The 15,346-nt window shown below is 44.0% G+C and overlaps 1 protein-coding gene and 1 long non-coding RNA gene across 7 annotated transcripts in view; one reads left to right on the top strand and one right to left on the bottom strand.

Moving 5' to 3' along the window:
- The window catches only part of LOC128419256 (uncharacterized), a 46,394-nt gene extending 31,358 nt beyond the window's left edge, over window positions 1–15,036 (top strand). Inside the window, exon 4 of the long non-coding RNA XR_008331821.1 lies at window positions 14,843–15,036. This is a non-coding gene — a long non-coding RNA (uncharacterized LOC128419256). The remainder of the gene's footprint in view (window positions 1–14,842) is intronic.
- On the bottom strand, window positions 937–12,029 carry LOC128419143 (glycine N-acyltransferase-like protein 3). 6 transcript variants are annotated; one of them, XM_053399540.1, is made up of 6 exons: window positions 9,310–9,397; window positions 3,163–3,308; window positions 2,931–3,038; window positions 2,578–2,704; window positions 1,921–2,041; window positions 937–1,403 (listed from the first exon to the last, which is right to left on the bottom strand). In XM_053399540.1, the coding sequence occupies exons 2-6, from the start codon at window positions 3,238–3,240 to the stop codon at window positions 983–985; spliced, it is 855 nt and encodes a 284-aa protein (XP_053255515.1). In that variant the 5' UTR covers window positions 3,241–3,308; window positions 9,310–9,397; the 3' UTR covers window positions 937–982. The 6 variants fall into 6 exon arrangements, with proteins under 6 accessions (XP_053255515.1, XP_053255506.1, XP_053255540.1 ...); XM_053399531.1 differs by lacking the exon at window positions 9,310–9,397 and adding an exon at window positions 4,460–4,641; XM_053399548.1 differs by lacking the exons at window positions 937–1,403; window positions 1,921–2,041; window positions 2,578–2,704; window positions 2,931–3,038; window positions 3,163–3,308 and adding exons at window positions 7,153–8,965; window positions 9,987–10,113; window positions 10,789–10,896; window positions 11,510–11,647; window positions 11,937–12,029 and having other exon boundaries at window positions 9,310–9,430.
- Window positions 15,037–15,346: the final 310 nt, after the last annotated feature.

The raw sequence follows: 15,346 nt of genomic DNA, 5'->3' as shown, positions 1-15,346 counted from the left end.
TGGCCATGATGAGAACAGGATGCTGGACTTGATTGACCCGATCCAGCAGGCTCTTATGTTCTAGTTTCTATGTGAAGCATAATTAAACTAGATATTTTTATTGACCTTCCAATTTCTGGAGGGATAAATTTTAAAATGAGGTAAAGGTGAGTAATGAGAGAATTCTTATATTTATTAGGAAAGGTCTACAGAGAGTAAACTAAATGGGAAAAACAATTGGAGAGAAAAACAATGCTTCCAACCCATGAGGATTTATCTGAATCTTTTTTTCTTTTTTTGCAATTTTTGAATGCAATTTGTTTTATCACTAATGGAGAATGGGGAAAAATGCAGTATAATTTTTCATTAAAGCACCAGTTCTCACTCTTGTTCTTTTCTTTGTAAGTTGCTTTGGGTTGCCCTGTGTAAGATAAAGTGACTTTGTTACAGCAGAGAAATGAGCAGATGCTTAGCTAATACCTTTTAGCTGCTGAGAAAATGATTTTGAAAAGCTTTGAGAAGCTTTGAGCCTGCTTGGGGGGGGGGTGACTTTGGGCCTAGGTGGGGCACCTGTCCTCACCGCCTTCAGTATGTGTTTGGTGAAACTGGGCACCTCTGTGGGACGGATAAATATGACGAGCCCTGCCTAATGGTGCCTCTGTAGGTATACTTAGATCTCGATGGCATCCAAACAAGATATATTTGTGTCCAAAGTGTTGGGCTCTGACTGACATTCTGTGGTACAGAATATGAGTGGGATTGTCTCAAAGAGTCTAAAAAAGACTTAAGATTGACTTAAAAGAGACAGAAGGGAAAATGTGTTTTAGACCAACTGAATATCCATCAGGACTAGCTTTAACTGAATTCATATCGGGTATGGAAAGTAGCCGCAATAGTTGCTTTGCTATGTATTTCAATTTAATTTTAAATATGTTCCGAGCAAGCTACTAAATGTTAACTAACCCTGAAGTGCACAGTTCTGGGAGTGAAAGGTTGCAGTGTGCTATCTTGTGGGCTGGAGGCTTGGTGTAAAGAAAAGCGCATACTTTCTCAAGGGCAAGATGTGGAATCCTTGACGCTTCAATGTCTGTCTGCTAGGCTGGTTGTCTGCCAAAACCCCACCAAACAGGGGGAACCCACATGCGTGCAACTTCACAGCTGTTGCCCTTGTCACAGCTGCCACACAGCCTTGACCTCGGTACTGAGGGAGAGTGTAGCCATGCGCCAAACTTCCCACTGGATCACTAAGGCACCAGGAAACCAGCTGGTCTTCTTTGTCCAGGAGGCAAGCACTAGGGAAGTTGTGGATCAGGCTGTCCAGATAGCGCAGGCTCCAATCATTGCGCCCAACACTCCAGTTTTCATTGAGCAGAGCTGAATGAGAGGAGTTTAGGCTGCCGAAGTGGAAGAGGCCACTTCTGTACCTGAAATACAAAGAGAGGCAGTGAATGTCATGAGAGAAAGGTTCTTGAGAGCAGAAGCAGTAAGGCCTACATGGCCTACACAATCATTCAAGCCTAAGCCTGCTAACTGTTAACAGCAAACTGCTAAGTCACTGTGACTCGTCACTCATCTTGGGTGAAGACTCATTCTCTCTGTAAAAGTAGCCAGCCTCTCTATGGGCCTCAGTCAGAGAGCTGTGTGGATTGTGTATGGAGTAGTCTGCAGAACAGTGCTGCTGTTGTTGCCATGTAAAGCTGAGGCAGACAGAGTGGCTCCAGGACTCTAGTGAATCAGTAACTAAGACTGTGCCTCTGGGTTGGGTTACAATTCACTGCTTACTGATTATGAGGAGGAATGTTTGAGAATTCTGATGAAAATAGAAGCAGAAATTGCTGGGGTTCACCTAGTCAGCCCTTTTCCAGAACAGAAAACAGTCCAATGAATACTGCATATTTGCTGTTGTTATTTTTGGTCCACAAATAATATGCACTCACTAACCGGCTCTGACAGTAGGCAGATGGGTCAGGATGCAGGAATATCTGGTAGAAGTATGGCTTAAGATTGACACGTCTGGACTCTGCAATCTCTCTGGCAGCTTCATATAAGCCATCTTGGAGCCCTGCACACAATGAAAATGAGATGTCAACCTGGGGGTGAGCAATTATATTTTCTAATGCTCTGTGTCTGCACCTCTCTCGCTATTGTATGATGATAGTGTTGTGTGCCAGCCCAGTCTTTGAGCGGTGCAAGATTCCAGGGGTTCCAGGCGATTACCCAGGGTTGGTGTTTCCTTTGGAATGAGGTACAGCAGAGACTGTGGTGTCTCTGTGGCATGTGGTTTATTTACACATATACACAACCTGAGCAGTATTAACACCCCAAGAGGGACTTGCTTCCCCCATGGTCACAGCCTTCTATTCAAACAGAAATCAAACACTGCTCTCTCTCTCTCTCTCTTTCTCCGCCCAGCTTGCTAATGTGCTCACATCACTCTCTCTGCTCTCAACTCAGCCTTTGCCCACCCATTTTCTAACTACGCACCCATTTTCCATCTCACAGAGCCACTTCCTTGGTACCTTTCAATGTCTCATCACCTTACCAGGAAGCTAGCTTTCTATTCCAGGAATGGAATAAGTAGAGCGTGAGGAGCTTTACCTTGAAGGTGAAAGGCCTTTCCCCAGTCAATGGCTTCTGCATTTTCCAACAGTGTTCGCCAGGCGTCTACATCCCAGTAGAAAGCAGTATGAAAGTTGGAGTAGCAATCCTGCTTGTCTTTCACCACCTGCAGAACGTGGCACAGTCATTTGGCTATTGACAGGACGCAGGTAGCGGGGGTTGGTTGGGTCTTATTAACGACGGAGAGCAGGAGCAAGAGAAAGGCAAAGGAGGCAGGAACAGGCCCAGCACCACCACGGAGTGCGTCTCCAATGGCTTTCCAGCCTCAGAAGCTACCGTCTCTTGGGCTTTTTCTCACAGGTTCAGGTGACGGGTTATGGGAGAATTCTTACCTCCTTACGTGGGCGGGTAAGGACAACTTTAAACTCTGGCCAAGAGTCCACCACTACTTCGTGCTGAGCTGGATTTCTACGGTTGATGTGCATCACAGCTCCGTTGGCCTGCCAAAGAAAGGAGGGGAGTTAGCTAGAGCAAAAATCCATGTTGCTCCATGAGAAAATGGTAGGAAATGCCATTTGTTAAATTGATGGGGAAAGGGGACGGCAGTAGAGGAGCGAGAATTACCGGAAGAGCCTGGGGCAGGTGCCGTTGCAGCACAGTCTCAAGCAGCTTCAACTTGGAGGGGCAGGTCAGGATCTGCATGGCTGGCCAAAGAGGGGCTGCGGGCTACGTCAGGTTCCAGGAAAGATAACGTGGGTGGGAAGGAAGCACTTGAAGGGGACGAAACGCAGAAAGAAATGCATCGGACCCTTACACTCAGTGCTACTGGACAATCCACAACCAGAATGACTTGTCATTTCTCATGAAATCTCTAGTACTCAAATTACTTCACTAATTATGTCTGTAGATCAGGGATATATACAGTTGACTCCTATTCTGGCTGAGGAGATCGACAGTGGCTGCCCCTCATTCAGACAGTCCTCAACTCCCCTTTGCAGCTAGTTAAACCATTTCCTCATTTTCCTAGCGTTGAGGCAGAGCTGAATTGGTAGGCAAGAAGATTTGGGTCCCACTTATTTAGGGGGATGAGGTTGTCCCCTTCAGAGGTCCACAATGACAGCTGCAGTGCTTACCTGAAGGGACACGTCTGCCTTTGAGAAGAAGGTAGCAGCCTATCGCAGGGCCACTGGCATTATATGGAATGCCATGCTTGCTGAGACAATTTATCCAGTTAAGTATTTTTTTAAAAAATTCCTGAAGCAATAAGCCATTAACAGGCTGGTGCCTTGGCCTTTTTCCCAGTGTCTCAACAGAGAAGGAAGTTTGGCTGCAAAATGCTTTTGCTTGACTCAGATGGTCACAAGTCCAGAGAACATGAGAGATTCGGCATATACTATGACTTATGTCCAGGCTTCCATGCACCCTTGGCAAGGAGCTGTATCATCAACTCTGAAGCCGCCCTGCTGGGCGCTCCACCCCTCCAAGCCAAAGTCGAGGGGCGTGATATTGACGCCCCCCTGGGAGCAGGGGCCAACCTAACCAATCCCTAGGTATGCCCCTGCTTACACTTGGCCAAGTCTTCTCAACCCTACACAGATCTACTTTGTTTCAAGTTCAGAGCAGGACAGCTAGGTATTCATTCACCAGGGTCCCTTTCTCATTTCACTGCAATGTGGTAATGGGATGAGCTCTGACAACATGCAAAAGTCAAGATGCCCAACATCCCCAGTGAGGTAAAAGCTCCCTTTCAATCTGTTTCAGTAAGAATCCAAGAAAATGCACTCCAAGTTATACACCAGGGGTATATATATATCTGCTGTCTTGGTGCCAAATTTTGGTAAGTCGATCCAGAGTACACAGTGAGCTGGTTCATACATAACTTTAAACCACAGTTAAAACTCAACTATGATTTAATGTTCACCTAAGGATGGAAGCTTCGAGAACACTGTCCAACCATCTCGTCCTCTGTCGTCCCCTTCTCCTTGTGCCCTCCATCTTTCCCAACATCAGGGTCTTTTCCAGGAAGTCTTCTCTTCTTATGAGGTGACCAAAGTATTGGAGGCAGTGGAAGACAGGAGTGCCTGGCGTGCTCTGGTCCATGGGGTCACGAAGAGTCGGACACGACCAAACGACTAAACAACAACAAAGGATGGAAGCAGACCTGAGTAATGACCAGTCCTTCCTTTTTAGAGATGAGAAAGCCTTCTATAGTAGGTGATTAAGCTGACCTGGTATGGGAAGAGGTGATGGGGGCATAGGTGAGGAAGAAAGGGTTAACTCTTCCCTCTCCAGGTGTGATTTTCAAAATTGCCCCTTGATATAAGCAAAAAAACCTGCTCCTTTTCCCTTATGGGGTACCCAATAACCCATATAGAGTCCTTTTGTTGGTTCTCTATTGGTAGGAGAAAATAACAGAGACCAGAGAATATTGAGAAGTAAAGCAGCTAGTAAGCCTGATCTTTATTAACTGTTGCAACAGGGTGCTCCCCAGCACGCAGGAGAGAGGAGGAGGAACCCAAGCCATGTGCGCAAGCCCTTATATAGACATTTTAAATGGCCCGCCCTGGAGTCCAGGACCACGCCCAGAAACATCATGCATACATCACAGAAGGGGTGTAGCCCAAGACCACCCCCCAGGTACATCATATCTACATCACAGAAAAGGCGGTCTACAACAGAAATCTGAGTGTGTTGTTTATCTCCTGTCTGGCAAGTTACCTGATTGCATTATCTGGGTTTTGGCCACTCTTTTGTTATTATAACTACTTAATTCCTGAATCTAGGTCACAGGCTCACACCCTGTTCATATCTTGAATGTGCCCTTAAGACAGGATTTGTGAGGACAGGATTTCTGAGGAAAGAGACAATGGGGAGGTTTCCCACTTTGACCTTGCAGAGAATTTTTTTTTATATACCGTATTTTTTGCACCATAACAGTCACTTTTTTCCTCCTAGAAAGTAAGGGGAAATGTCTGTGCGTGTTATGGAGGGAATGCCTACGGGTGGCGGGGGGGATCTGCTGCAGTCGTGAGCAGAAGATCCATGGTTCCCCTTCCTTCCCTCCTCCGTGGCTTGCTTTGAAACAGCAAAGCGGGAGAAGAACCGCTGAGTGGGGAGGAGAGAGGGACAGAGAGCCTGCTTCTTTAAAGGAGCAAAGCGGGAGAGGAGAGGAGCCTTCTCCCCTTATACCCCTCTTCTGCATTATTAGCAGCATCCTTCTCCACACACCCCACGTGTGTTCCTTCTCCCCTTATACCCCTCTTCTGCACTATTAGCAGCATCCTTCTCCACACACCCCACGTGTGTTCCTTCTCCCCTTATACCCCTCTTCTGCACTATTAGCAGCATCCTTCTCCACACACCCCACGCGTGCTCCTTGTCCCTTGAGTGCTTTTCCTTCCCTCCCCACTTAAAATGTGGTTACAAAGCACGGATCCACATGGATCCTCAGGATTTTTGCACTGGGTCACCCCAAATTCACCATCAGATCACATAGCATGTCCATGGCTACATCTTGCACCAAAAAAACCACGCACCCACTGTTGCCAGGGGCAGCAGTGGTGCAAAAACGTGGTTACAAAGCATGGATCCACATGGATCCTCAGGATTTTTGCACTGGGCTACTCCAAACTCACTGTCAGATCACATGTCTGTGGCCACAGCATGAACCACAAAAATCATACATCTACTGTTTCGTTTAGAATATTTTTTTTCTTGTTTTACTCCTCTAAAAACTACGTGCGTGTTATGGTCGGGTGCGTGTTATAGAGCGAAAAATACAGTATGTCCTTAAAATTCTTATAACTCCCCTCTTCTGTTACAACTAGATTTGGAAACAAAGCATACTACTGGCTCCAATGTAATTGTTGTGGGATGTTCTTCCTGGAAATTGCAGGAAGATGAAAGGTTAACTCTTCCGCTGGTGCGCTCTCCACAAAGTGTGCCCCTGGTATTATGTTTTTTTAAAAAACGGAAAATGCCTTTTTTCATGGAACTTTGAAGTGTCAGGCACAGCTCTAATGGCTTTAGCCCAAACGTAGCAGAGTTTTCCTGCACAGCGAAGAAGCTAGTTGAGGTGGAAATGACTAGTCAGCTAGACTCAGAATAACTATTTACAGGATTTATTAAAAGGAAAAATAAAACCAGCAGAGTTTCTGCATACAAAACAAAGCAAAATAAATCCTTTCTTTCTCTCTCTCTCTTAACCATACACAGCACTTCTACTCCTAACACACCCAACCCAAACTGTGCTAGCATTCCTAGATAACAGAGTTGAGTGCTGGTCGTTAACCAATCAGAGTAAGTAGTTTCTAGGTCAAGCAGATCTTGGCTTTCTGCCAAGAGTAAATTGACACTGCCTTGAGTTAATTGTGTGAAGCCAGAATCTGTAAGTTTTCATGAGAATCAATTAATGGAAACTGAACATTTTTCAAGTGTAATTGCTGGTGGGACTGTGGGTGGGTAGGGTTTAGAGTGAGTGTGTGGCTGCAGTGCAAATGTGAGCGGTTGTCAATGACATTTTATCAGGTTTGCAAATATGCACATTGTCCCAAAAAAGATTGGCCACCATTGCCAACCTGTGACTTTTGGGAGAACTCAAAAACATGCGCAATATATTGTGATATTTTGGTTGGCCTAATGCAGGCATATCCAAAGTCTGCTTCGGGGTCTAATCCGGCCCACCGGTCGGTTTAATCCGGCCCCTGTGGCAGTTTATTTCCTGGGGTAAAATCCTCAAAAAAGCTCAGCAACGTCCACCGTTAAAAAAGCTCAGCAACTTCAATCCTAAAAAAAAGGTCAACAACTTTGCATATCTTTTTTTTATTGTCTTAAGAAAATTATATAGACAGCAAAACAAAGAAGCCTAAATTAACATTGCCTCCTACCAATAAGAAATAATAATAACTATTACAATAATAAAAATACTAAAAATTAATTTACTTCCCCTTTTAAATTTCTATTCTGGTTACCATATATTACTATTCTATAAGAATCTATTATATCCTTTGCTGTCCCATATATTATTTTACTTCCTGAATTCAATCTAACCCTCCCCTCCTCCCCTCTTCTTCCCGTCATAAGATTTCCTCCCCCCCTCAGTTGCTTTAATAAGATAGAATAACATGAAAACTGTAAAATTATAATTACTTCTTTTGTCCTTACACGCTTAACAATTGCCTATTAAGAGTTCTGCTTTAACACCATATTTCTTCATGTATTCCCCTATGCATTCCCATTCTGTGTAACGTTTTTGTTTGGAGCAGCCCCTGAGTGATGCAGTCATTTTTGCCATCTCTGCAAACTCACAAATCTTAATTTGCCATTCTGTCAGTTGTGGTACTTTTTCTGTTTTCCTATATTTTGCCATAAGTATTCTTGCGGCTGCAGTTATATACAAAAATATGTTCCTTTTGTCCTTGGGGATGTTGTTTGTTAATAGACTCAATAAGTATGACTGCTTTTTTTGAAATAGAGCTCCTGAGGATCTCCTCATTTATCTCATTCCAAAATTGTCTTACCACCTTGCATCCCCACCATCAACAACTTTGGTTGGCCCTTATGGCTCTTCACTTAATCAAATCTGGCCCTCTTTGAAAATTTTGGACACCGCTGGCCTAATGGTATTTATTTATGTATTATTTATTAAATTTGTATACCCCACCCTTCATCCATAGATCTCAGGGTTGCTCACAACATAAAAACACAACATAAAAACACAAAATACATAATAAAAGCAAGAAGAAACAAAACACAAACACACAAACCAACCAACACCCCCCCAAAAAAAGTATTGGAAATACTAATATTTCACTATTATATCATTAGACCATTGCTTGGCTGGTTGACCATTCTTGATATATGGCTTAAGGTACCTTATGTGAAATATTTTTTAAAATCAATATGTATAAGAGGGGGACAGCAAACTCCAGGATTGGTGTAGTGATGGGTTTGTTTCTCTTTCATTCAGAGAGCTACTGAAGTCAAAGAGAGGAGATACTTTGGGACTCTCTCCTCCTCCCTTTACTAAACTGAAGAATGTATGCAGAGATGACACAATTCAGATAATCTCTGGAAGCCCATATATTCCAGCAACCTCTGCATTTGGACATTATTCAAGGCAGCATGGCCATATACAGGGCACCCTGCCACATGGCTTTTCATGGACAGTGCCCTCAACACTATAGCTAAGTAGCCCCTTCGGCGGTGGGATGGAAGGGTGTAGCCATGTATTTGTGCACCAAGAGGATCTGTCATGCCCCAGCTGATAGGATGAGCATTGCTGTCCAGGATGCAGATATTGGGGAAGCATTTCACTATGTTGTCCAGGAACCGTCGGCTTTGTTCATTGCCCCCATAGTGCCATGTTTCATTTAGGATGTCAACATGGGAGCTTTTCAAGGTGGAAATTGTGAAGCTGGAATCTAGCCTGGAACAAATGACAGGCAAGAACAATATAGACAGAGATGTTGGAAGAGCCCAGGAACCACCTTTTTGGCTCAGATCATCTAGTCCAACTCATGTTAACACTGGCCAGCAACCTGAGTAAGTCGCAAGCAGGAAACCATTTTGCACACATGGGCTGCTTTATGGTGTCAACATAGCTATTAAAAGACAAAACATTTTTTGGAAACTTTGCTGTGCCAGCCAGGAGAAGGCAGACTTGGAAAGAGTGAATGCAAGGTTTGACCATTTTCTCCAACTGGAAGCACCACAGGTTAACCAGTGCCTCAAGCAGAAAGGAAGAAAGGGAGGAGCAAGGTGGACACTTACTGGCGCTGAGGCATTTTATCTGGGTTAGGATTCAGGTAGGTGAAGTGGGGAGTTGCAGTCAGATGAATTTTCTTGGCGGCAGCAGCATCTTTAGAGACGTCATAGATCCCATTCTGGTTCCCTGTAGAATAGTAAAATATTCAACAACGAAGAGAAGGATATGTGTGTATGTTTTTTGAGGATAGGGCAAGAAGTTGTTCAGTGCATCAGGAATCTTCCAATTTGACACCTGATATCGACATTTTAAAAGCATTCATATTATTATAATTACTATTATTATTGGGGCAAGCGAGGGTACCACCTTCGGGCCTCACTCTGCCTGATGGCTGTGCTGGTCCTGCAATTTATATTCAGTGGAGGCTGGTCTTTCAGGGTGAATGGGGCCTGCTTCATCGAGCCCACAGCCAGCTTCTGCCACCTTTTTACTTTCATCCAATCTGGGGTTGGGCACTTCTATCAGATTCCTCCTCCTTAGTCTCAGTTCTGCCTCTTGTAGAAGGCAAATGCTGCCTATTATGGGTTCTGGATCCACCTATGTTGGTCTCCCTGCCTTCTGCCCTACCAGTTCCAATGAGAACCAGCCACCACAGTTTACATTAATTACAGTAATGTCATTTTAAAGGGGGGGGGGACTCTCTCATCTCATAACTTTTCCCTTAGAAAGAACTGCCTTCTACCATAGAGACAAAAGGTTTGCTTCCAGTTGACAGTATCTGTGTCCAGCAACAGTCTCCGGTACACATCAAGATCCCAGTAAAAGGCTGCATATATGTTTTTATACAAATCAGTATTGTCTGTATCGGCCTAAAAGAGAGAGAGATGGAACGCATTAGGTTAGCCTCCCTGCCATCTCCTTCTCTAACCAGTTCTTCTCAGGTTGCCAACTTTATTCTGGTAAAATTCCTATGCTTCCTGACACTTTAACAGGTAAAGCTTTTCCTGATGTTGAGATGAAATGATGGGTGAAGTTTGACCTGCTCTAATGCCAAATGTGCCCTCCTAACAGGGTCGTCTTTAGCAGATGCGACGCCAGGGTGCAAATATCCTCCCAGTGCCCCCAAATTACCACGGGTAGTGGGGGGGGGCAAGTGCGCACTGCCAGCCTTGGGGGGGGGGCTAACTCTCCCACATGCTACTGCGGGAGAGCAATCCCCACAGAGGCTGTGTACCCGCCAGCCATATTGTTGGCGGGACACAGCTTCCATCCCAAGCCTCTGCGGGCACAGCTGGCAGGTGTGCAGGGAAAGGGGAGGCCGCCGGCAAAACCACGCAGCTCCCCCACTTGCTGTGGCGGCCCTGAGAGGCCGGCGCCCTGGTGCAATGCACCACTAAGGTGAAAGGCGGCTCTGCCTCCTAAACAAAAGCCAACATCCCCTTTCAGTTTGAGCCTGGCTTAGAGGAAGTCCCAGCACAGAACACGCAGCATTTCCTGCTGACATCCCATAAAGCACCTCCCACAAAATCCCCAAAGACTACTACCTCTGTCCGTGGACGTGTCAGGACCGCTTTGCAATCTGGCCAAGAATCCACAATCACCTCATGGCCCACTGGGTTTCCATGGTTTATGTTCATGACTGCACCATAGACCTGTCAAAAGTCATAGGATGTCAGAGTTGGTGCTGCAGTTGAAGGAGGCAACCTGGGAGAAATGTGTGGGGTCTGGCAGAGAAAAAGTGGTGTGGTGTGTCAGGCTTGTATCTGCTGCCTGCCTTGAGTGGGGTGTCCTGATCTGAGTGAGCACAAGGGACAGGAGAATCTGTCAATTTCCCTTGATGTTACAGCTGAACGAGGCAGCCTAAGAAAAATGTTTGAGGAGAGAATTGGTGGTGTGGCCCTTAATTCAGATTTTGATCTGCTGCATGAATCCCCACTGTTGGTGACTAGCCCTTGAATGGTATTACGTTGACTGAGGACTTCCTGTTTACCAGCTGATTAACAAAATCTAGGAGCCCACAAGGCCATGTCACATATTACACATATTTCTCACGAATCCTACCTCTCTGCTGAGCATATCAACACGATACACACATTTTCAAGCACCTGCTTGTTGAACGTAAAAACTTAAGGCGTGCACCTAAAAATGTAACATATAATGATGTTCTCAGCTTCAAAATGTGGAGTTTTGGAAATATCAAGAGATGTTGACAGGAACCTGCCCCCATTCCTAGCTCTTAAACCAGATTACAAAGCTCAAGATTACCGCAACTGTCTGAGGGAGGTTTCTCTTCAGCAGTGTCTCCAGCAACTGCAACTTGGATGCACAGGATAGGATCAACATAGCTTGGGAGGTGAAAGCCGATGGGCTGGTACCAGCAGAAACAATGCCTGTGATGAGCACCTGGGAGAGAGATCAGTTCTTTGTTGCTCACCAGAATCCCCAAACTGAGAAGTCTTTTGTCATTGAAGTGGCTGGGTCAACCCAGTCAGATGGGCAAGGTACAAATAATAAAATTATTTTTATTATTACTTATTTAACCCCTATGTCTACACCCCAGTGTCACATGGCAAACCCCCCCCCTGAGCTTCTAACTGTAACAGGAAACCCTCGCCTTCCTTCCAGCTCAATTCTGATAAACAAAAACCTTCTCTTGTGAACTACAGGCAAGAAGCTCTCTATTACCGCTCACCTGCTGTCCAAAACAGCAACACGGACCTTTGCAGTTGGAGTCCTCTTTCCAGCTTGGTAACTTTAGGGACTGCTATGATTAGGAGGGGGAATTTATACTAGAGTGAGTGAACCATTAGCATAATCGTTCCTTGCGATTGTAGCCTTGTGGGATTGGATCCCACGGATGCAGAAGAATTGGCTGTGTTCCTGGATAAGAACGAGGTGGGTTTGCTTCAAAAGATTGGGAGAGAAGTGCTAGCTGCAGCTTCTTTCACCAGGATGAGTTGAAGGAAATAATGGAGGATTTGGAAAGCAAGCAAAGTCCCAGCTAAAGAAGAATGGCAACTTAAACTGATGGAATATGCGCAGCTTGCGGACCTACCATATAGAATGAGAGAACAAAAAGAACATACATTTAAAGATAATTGGAAAATGTTTATTGAATATATGGGGGGAAATTGTGTACATTTGAAAACGTGGGCAGCATTAAGATAAATTCAACAGTGTAAATAAGTTTTGATGGATGTAATAATGGCATACTGAATGGTTTAGTTTATATAAAATATGCAGGGATTTATGTTATGCAAAGTAAACCATGGAAAGACAAGAAGGGTAGTCACTGATATTTTAAGGTTGTTTAAATGAATATTCTAAAATGTAAAACAGAAAATTTAATAAAACTTATACAAAAAGAAAGAAAGAAATGAATTGAGGAGCCATGACTCTAGTGCAGCATTGGGGAAACTCAGGCTCACAACAGTTAATGATCTCCTGATCAGTATACGATTTACTGACAGTCCCTGTCATGCTGTTCAAATGATCTGTAAAACGGATCTTGACTATTAGCATGCTTGTGCGTTGGCATGAAGGTTGGACTCAGAAGAGGGTTCAGTCACTGGTTTAATCATTCTGTAACAAGCCCAAACTACAGGGCTTTTTAAAATAAGTCTGTTGTCAATTACATTTAGTGACCCATTGGGGAGGGTATTGGTAGGGACTGGGATTGAAGTAATCTGGTTTCCCCTCTGATAAAGATACAGCTAGAATTGGCAGCTAGAATTGTTTCCATAAAGTATTGGAAAGCAAATCTGATACTAACACTCTAAGAATATGTCAAATTTTAAATAAATCAACTTTGGGCAGGCCAGGAAAAAACCTGTACTTGTACCAGGTTTGAAGAATATTGGGGCTACACCCAACAATTACGAAATGACCAGCAAATCGCAATGTTGGGCTGCCTTTTGGTCTTAGATCCTACAGACATGAATTGTTTCTCTATCTTAGATATTTTGTGAGGAAATATATTTGGATAAAGTGGATGGACTTGTACTTACATATTGACATAGAATGAATTATCTTAGATATTTTGTTTGGTAAATGTATATAAATAATCTGGTTGGCCATGATGAGAACAGGATGCTGGACTTGATTGACCCGATCCAGCAGGCTCTTATGTTCTAGTTTCTATGTGAAGCATAATTAAACTAGATATCTTTATTGATCTTCCAATTTCTGGAGGGATAAATTTTAAAATGAGGTAAAGGGAAATAATGAGAGAATTCTTATATTTATTAGGAAAGGTCTACAGAGAGTAAACTAAATGGGAAAAACAATTGGAGAGAAAAACAATGCTTCCAACCCATGAGGATTTATCTGACTTTTTTCTCTTTTTTTGCAATTTTTGAATGCAATTTGTTTTATCATTAATGGAGAATGGTAAAAATGCAGTATAATTTTTCATTAAAGCACTAGTTCTCACTCTTGTTCTTTTCTTTTTAAGTTGCTTTGGGTTGACCTGTGTAAGACAAAGTGACTAACAAATTCAGTAAATAATAATAATAATAATAATAATAATAATAATAATAAACATACTATTAAAAGACACCTGTATGCTGTTTGTAATTGTTGTTCTGTGAAACAGTCACTATATTTATCTGTAGAAACGAACTCCTGCTCCAGGCTGTACCCCTAAGTCCAAGCTTTTTAAATGAACCAGAATTTGACCCACAATCCCCTCAGGTTTGAAACACAGTTCCAAACCCTGGCACAGGATCTTAAAATCCTTACATATTCTACTGCAACCAATAGGACACTTTTTTCAAGCCTAGCAGCCTGGAGGAAATTTTCAATAGAGTGCAGCTAATGTGTGCAGCTAACACTTCCCGGTTGTGACTCCTGAACTCATCCTTCTCTTAATGCCATTGATTTTGAAAGAAGCCAATAGAAGCTTCCTTATCTCTGAAAGCTGTTACTCAGGTCTGCTTCCAGTCTTAGGAACCATAACTATGGTTTAAAGTTATGTGTGAACCAGTTCACTGTGTACTCTACATTAATTTATCAGTATTTGCCACTGATGAAGAACCGGACAAAACATATTTGGCAATTTAAACTGTTGTTTATGCACAGCAGTTTGCAAAGCTATGCATTCTTCTGTTTTCCAATCAACTTTGTATTTTATTATTCTGCTCAAAAGTTATATGCTATGCACAACAATATATTGAGCAAAATTTGCAATGGGTAAACTAAAGTTCCCAGGATTCTTGGTATGTGTGAATAGGCTTTAAATGTTGGTGTGTCTACACAGCCTGAAATTAGGGATTTATTTTCAACACAGGTGCAAGAAGGCACAGCTCCTGAGCTTATAGGAGTGCTCAGTGGATAGACAAGAAAAACATGGTCTTATATGAGCTACTGATGTTCCACCATGCTTTCAGCTACTCAATTGTGTCTTCCTGTTGATAAAAGCAGATTAGGAATGAGAAACTAAAGCTGAACACCCACCCACTGTTTGTGTCTTTTCCAGCTTGGTGTGTCTAAGGGGTGCTTTGCTTCGGGGAGTGAGAGATGGTAGTGTTATGTATATGTTATACTAAATGGTTCATTCACTCCACAAAATTGTTTCTTGGGTTGCAGCCGCGGGCCCAGTGGGATGTGATCCGGATGATCCAGAGTACTGTAATCGGCCGATTCTCCGAATGAAAAAGAGGCGAGTCTGCTTCCATAGAACGGGAGATGAGTGCTTGCTTCAGGGGAAGCTTCTGCCGGCTGCAAGCCTCTCCCACCAGGTGGTGCTGAAGGAGATCGCGGAGGAGCAGGGATCGAGGGAGCTGTAAGGGAGAGGACCATAGGCGCCGACTCCATGGGGCTTGAGGGGGCCCGAGCCCCCTCAAAAATTCGTTTGGGGGGGCTCCGCCCCCCAATAATCTCCGGCGCCCCTCCAGCAGAGCGCCATCGCCGCCCCTCCCCCAGCCCAAAATGCACAGGGGGGGCGGGCTGCATGCCTCCTGCCCTCCCTCCCGAGCAAAAGCTCCACCCAATTTCCTTTGGAGCTGATTAATAGGCGCAGCACGCTCTCCCCTATTCGCTCACGAGGAGGCGGCGCCACTTTATTTGCATATTCATGAGCTTATTTATTATTCATGAGCTTTC

Source organism: Podarcis raffonei, chromosome 1 (genome assembly GCF_027172205.1).
Source record: "Podarcis raffonei isolate rPodRaf1 chromosome 1, rPodRaf1.pri, whole genome shotgun sequence".
Lineage (NCBI taxonomy): Eukaryota > Metazoa > Chordata > Lepidosauria > Squamata > Lacertidae > Podarcis > Podarcis raffonei.
This window is presented reverse-complemented; position numbering and strand designations above follow the sequence as displayed.